Genomic DNA, 6,188 nt, shown 5'->3' on the forward strand with positions numbered 1-6,188 from the left:
TAATTCCCCTTTGGAAACATGGGTGTTTTGCTCAACATCCTTAAACCTTATTCAGGGACCTTTTGAGTGGGATGGGTTACTCGTCCTGAAGAAAATTCTAACTGGGCCCCACCTGCAAGGTCACGTGCTGTTTATCTTGACATGAGATCACCATGTCACGCACATATGGTTGTGATGCATGTGCCTGGTGTACCCTTATCAGACGGGTAGTCATGATGGGTATAATGGGCTTCGTATATTTTACCATAGTCTCACTTTGATAGTATTCACTGGTCTCTCACTCAATAATGATAATAATAATAATAATAATAATAATAATAATCTTTTCTACTATAGGCACAAGGCCTGGAATTTGTGGGTAGGGATCTAGTTGATTACATTGATCCAGTACTTGACTGGTACTTAATTTATTGACCCAGAAAGGATGAAAGGCATATTCGACCTTGGCAGAATTTGAACCCAGAATGTAAAGATGGCCGAAATGCTGCAAAACATTTTGCCTGGCCTGCTAACGATGCTGCCAATTCGCCAATAATAATGTGAAATGGCCAACACCAACCACCGTACTCAGGATTTTGACAATCTCCTTCTCTTTTCTACGATGACATAATCTAAATTCCTTTCCAACCGATTTGAATGTGAATATGCTAATCACTGTTGTATTTCATCGTTGGGGGACAACTTCTCCTTTCAGATGAATCTGTGCTTATAACAATTTTTGATTTATTGATCCAACCAAATTCTGGGGTACCATGGTGTTTCAGCCTTGTATGTCCCTTCAGACAAAGCTAAATGAGACCAATGAATCTAACAAGAATATTTGGTTCTTGTTTGTTGAATTTTTTCTGATTATGAAGAAGTTATAGGAAGCGTATTTTTTCAAATTCCATTGGAAGTGTAATGGGCTGTGAATACTGAAATGGTTTTCATAGTCTTGCATTCTTGTTTGTTATTTACTTTTTGTTCTCCCTTTCTTGTTCATCTTTTGTTCTCAAAAATGATCAAAGCTTCACCTCTCAGATACCAATGGCCCTTCTTAAAGAGCATCACCAATGGAATATGTGGTTGCTCAGGTCACTGGAAAATCGTGACTGATCCTGTCTAGACTACACAATCCATATGCCCTCATGTACAAGGAAACTAGAGAACTGATGATATTTCCTTGTCTAACATATATAATATCCCAGCTTACACATGGAACGTCTACTGTCTGTAGTTCTCAGGAGCTAGGGTCCTAACTCGTTCTGGAATTATAGTGAAAAGGGGCTGTGCGAGACAACCAGGCACACTGTCTTGTCCCCAACTTCCTGGATCAGTGGCAAGGTAGGTCAAGACAACTAGAAGTATTTTCGGATGCTGGGAGATGACCAGGGTTATCTTTGTGTCTCACTGTGCTCTGAGATGTGCATCTTACAGGGACATTGCTGGACATTGGCCTTCTGTTGTTGAAAGTTGACCAACTATCATTGGGTTTCTTTTACACATTCCACTAATGTGGATGAGGGGATAAGGAGCTTGCTTCCAACCATGTGATCTCAGGTTCAGTCCCTCTGTGTGGAACCTTGGGGAAGTGCCCTCTATTATGGCCCCAAGCTGAACAAAGCCTTGTGACTGAATTTGGTTTGATAAAAACTGATAAGAAGCTTGTTGGGAACATTAAAACAATGATGATGATGATAGTGCAAGCATGATTGTGTGGTTGAGAAGTTTGTTCCCTAACCGCATGGTTTCAAGTTCAGTTCCACTGCATAGTGCCTTGGGCAGGTATCTTCTGTGGTTCCAAGCTCACCAAAGCCTTCTGAGTGGATTTGGTAGATAGAAGCTGTGTGTGTGTGTGTGTATATATATATATATATATATATATATATATATATATATATATATGTATGTATGTATGTATGTTTGTATGTATGTGTGTGTGTGTGTGTGTGTCCGTTTCTTGGCATTGTGATTTCTAATATTCTGTGAGATTATGTCAGGCTATGAAGAAAGATTACTTTGCTTGGAAGCTGGTGAGGGTGGGTGACAGGAAAAGCATCTGGCTGTAGAGAAAGAATCTGCCTTAATAATTAATGCCAACAACGAAGAGTGGATTTCAAAACAATGATGAAGAGGATGAACCTTTGGTAGGAAGACTTGTTGAAGGTTTGAATGAAATTGTGTGTGTATGAGAGAGAGAGAGAGAGATACACTTGCTGGATCACAGAATGAGAGAGAGAGAGTTTAGTCAAGTTCTCTTTTAATTGGTTAATTAACTGTATCTAATTAGTAGAGTCCTACCATTTCCATCTGCTTATTGAGGACAGTATAGTTGATCATTCAACTTCAACTTCTGTATGTCATTAGTCATTTCTGTTAATCAAATAACTATATCAATCACAGTTAGAATAATTTACTATTTATCATAATCAAGGTGGTGTGAGCTGAAGGAATCGTTAGCAGAGCGGCATGTCACCTGTCTTCGTGTTCTCATCTCAAATTCTGCTGAGGCCACCTTTGCCTTTCATCCGTTCGGAGTCGGTCGATAAAACAAGGACCAGTTGTAATCAACTTAACCCCTCACCTGAAATTGCTGGCCTTGTGCTAAACTTTGAAACCAATATTTATCGTAAACAGTGTGGGTATAATTGACCCTTTCGTTAATAACCTGGCTGAACCCGCCTCTGGCTCTGAGTACAAATGTCTTGTTTTCATAAGTTCTGAATCAAAATCTTCCACCAAACCTTAGTCACAATTTGTATTCCCAACACTAGCTGAATGATAACTAAGTTATTTTACTAAATTCTTTGTTATATTTAAAATAATTGAAAGAAACACAGAGCATCTCAAAGTAAATGCAGTAACGAAAGGGTTAATGGATAATTATCATAATTAGGTTGTATGGCATGAGTTATTATTACTGAGTGTGTGATAAAGTAATATTCATTATAATTAGTGTGCATGTGTGTACTTAATTAATATAATTAGTATGCAATAAATTAATAATTAGTGTATGATAAATTAATATTGATCTTAATTAGTAAGTGAGATAAATTAATATTTAAAGAACAAATAAATGCCACATTTATATGGTCATGTGATAGTGTTTATAGTGAAATTCTAAATATTGGTTTCGAATTTTGGCACAAGGCCAGCAGTTTTTGTAGGGAGGGGGTAAGTTGACCCAGTGTCTGACTGGTACTTATTTTATTGGCCCTGAAAGGAGGAAAGAAAAGTTAACCTTGGCTGAATTTGAACTCAAAACATGAAAACAAACAAAACACAGCTAAGCATTTTGCCCAACGAGCTAATGCTTCTGCCAGCTCGTCACCCTAACGAAATTATAGGTATTATCTGCTATCATAAACACAAGACCTCAAATTTGGTGGAAAAGATCATCATCATCATCATCATCGTCACCATCATCATCATCGTCACCATCATCATCATCGTCACCATCATCATCATCGTCACCATCATCATCATCATCTAATGGCCATCTTCCATGCAAAAATAATCTAGATGGTTTGACAGGATGTGATGGATCCAAGGAATGCTTTGACATGGTTTCTAAAGCTGGGAACCATTCTTAACCTCCAACCACTTTCACAGCATGCATTAGGTACTTTCTTGTGGCACCAGCCCTACTGGTATTTTCTCTGTAATTCTGCTATAGATTCAGCCAAGAGAACCACATCCTCAGCATGTAGGAGTTCCCATAGACTCCATTGTGGTGATCTGCAAGACAATGATAATAAAGAGGAGGGGACTTAGGACTGAAGCCTGTTGGACCCTGAAATCATTGACTCTCTTTTATTTGCTGCATCTTTGTACCTGACTTGTACAACAGTCCTTACAAGCCATTTGGATGAACATAAAGTCCCCGGTATTTAACAGGTATTTTATTGACCCTGGTAAAATGAATGGATGAAGTTGAATGCAGCAGCATTTGAACTCAAACACTTAAATCCAACACAAGGCATGTTGTGTTGTGCTCTACTGATTCTGCCAAACGACTTTCTGATCTCTAGATTTCTATTCTCTGCCATGTTTACATGTTAATTGTATCTTTTCCTTTGCCATTACCTGTGAAATAGTTTCCCCCCTTTTTTCTCTCCTCCCAGGTGACATGTTAGATGAGATGACGGCAATAGTGGACGGCTACAATGCATTTTTCAGTTTCTCTCGTAAAAGAAGTGGTTACTCTGGTAAGTTCCACCTCCTGAGGAGATGTCACGCTTTTGTAATTAAGTAGTAATTAAGTTGTAATTAATGGAAACCCTTGACTTGTTGTTGTTTTTCTGTTGGCCCTTTAGGTGTTGTGACCTACTGTAAAGACCACTGTCTCCCAGTTAAAGCTGAAGAAGGTTTATCAGGGACCCTTAACAAGAAAGGGGCTGACGATGTTGTTGGTTACTATGGTGATCACAGTGAGTTTTCAAAAGATGAGCTTGATGCTCTTGATGCTGAAGGCCGAACTGTGATAACCCAACACGAGATTAGGTAGATATTTACTCAACGTTTTACATTTAAATATACAGTAGAACCTCGCAGTATGAGTGCACCATTATACGAGTAGTTTGCTGTACAAGCCGAGACTCATGTGAATTTTTGTCTTAAAGTACAAGCATAAATCCGTAGTACGAGCACACAAATCGTCCCATATTTAAGGCAATTCAGTTAATAAAACCAATTTACATAATTCTTTTGCATTCTCTTTCTTTATAATTGTCATTTTACTTGTAACTACACCTTTTCTGTTTTGAAACCCATAAAAAATTACTTTTGAGTGTTTTTGTAGGCTGAAACGGATTATATTTTAGTTAATTTCATTGGGGAAAATTGATTTGTAAAACGAGTAAGTCATAAGATTATCTTGGTTATGGAACGAATTGAACTTGTACTGTGAGGTATCGCTGTATTTAAATTATCTATTAAAATATGTACTTAATTATTTATATCTACGGAGATGTACTTGCATAGCAAGTGACCTGATCTGAAATTGTGTGCTGTAACGAAAACAATTGCAGTGTGGAAGGTGTTTATAAGCCATTTAAAAACACACAAAAACTGTTAGATTCACTTCAACATTTAAATTTAATTTGCCAAAATATTTTCATCACTTTGAGACCGAGACTTGTTCATTGACAAAATTCCGTGTTGCACAGCAAATTAAATTTAAATCTTGAAGTGAATCTAACAGTTTTTGTTGTTGTATGTGATTTAACGTTGTCTCCTGTTTTGTCTTGTAGGAATCCTGACGGCAGCTGCAGTCAAATGGCTATCATTAATGTCTACTGCCCACGATATGATTCTGAAAATGAAGAACGTCACAGCTTCAAACTGAGGTTCTTCGCTCTCTTACAAACCCGAGCTGAGGCATTAATTGAAAGCGGCAGGTAGAGTTTCTTTCCGTCTTTTGTCTCCCCATTCTTCCTTTTCCTTTTGTCCCTCAATTTCCTGACTTCAGACCTTGCTACAGTGAAGTTCTTTTCTCCTTTATGATTCTGGGGTTGAAATAAAATTCACCCTTTAGCATATCAAACCAGCCAGATCTGAACTCTTACACCTACCCTACAATGTCATTCTAAAAATATACAACCCCTTCATTGAAATCTCAAGGCTTCAAGAATAGACTTGACTGAATGACTGTAAATAGTAGCGGTCTGAGTGAGAGAGAGAGAGAGTAGGCATTAATCGCAGGAAGTCCTAAGGTGTCATTTGGTTGTTTGTTGGAATATCATTTGTTGGTCCGTGTATAGTTCATGGATAATTTATTGGATTCTTACGTTGTTGTTACCCTGCTTCATTGTATATTTTGTTACTACACGGTTATAGTGTAAAAAAGTACCGTCATAAATAGTGACAATACTACAATAATTGGTGACGAGCTGGCAGAAACGTTAGCACGCTGGGCGAAATGCTTAGCAGTATTCCATCTGTCTTTACATTCTGAGTTCAAATTCCACCGAGGTCGACTTTGCCTTTCATCCTTTCAGGGTCAATATATTAAGTACCAGTTGCATACTGCGGTCGATCTAATCGATTGGGCCCCTCCCCCAAAATTTCTGGTCTCTGCTCCTCTGAACCAAACCAGTTACATACCCTTTCCTTCCAGGCCCACTCCTCTCGACAAGCAAGTGATGCACCCTCTCCACCCAGACTCATTTCTGTTACCAATTTCTCCCCTTCCCCATCACCATTATTTT

The 6,188-nt window shown here is 38.3% G+C and overlaps 1 protein-coding gene across 1 annotated transcript in view; it reads left to right on the plus strand.

The window, feature by feature from the left end:
- The window catches only part of LOC106875990 (DNA-(apurinic or apyrimidinic site) endonuclease 2), a 12,635-nt gene that overhangs the window by 1,320 nt on the left and 5,127 nt on the right, over positions 1-6,188 (plus strand). Inside the window, exons 2-4 of the mRNA XM_014924332.2 lie at positions 4,104-4,187; positions 4,296-4,482; positions 5,232-5,378. Coding sequence (XP_014779818.1) covers positions 4,104-4,187; positions 4,296-4,482; positions 5,232-5,378 — 418 coding nt within the window. The remainder of the gene's footprint in view (positions 1-4,103; positions 4,188-4,295; positions 4,483-5,231; positions 5,379-6,188) is intronic.

This window comes from Octopus bimaculoides, chromosome 1, assembly GCF_001194135.2.
Source record: "Octopus bimaculoides isolate UCB-OBI-ISO-001 chromosome 1, ASM119413v2, whole genome shotgun sequence".
Taxonomy (NCBI): Eukaryota; Metazoa; Mollusca; class Cephalopoda; order Octopoda; family Octopodidae; genus Octopus; species Octopus bimaculoides.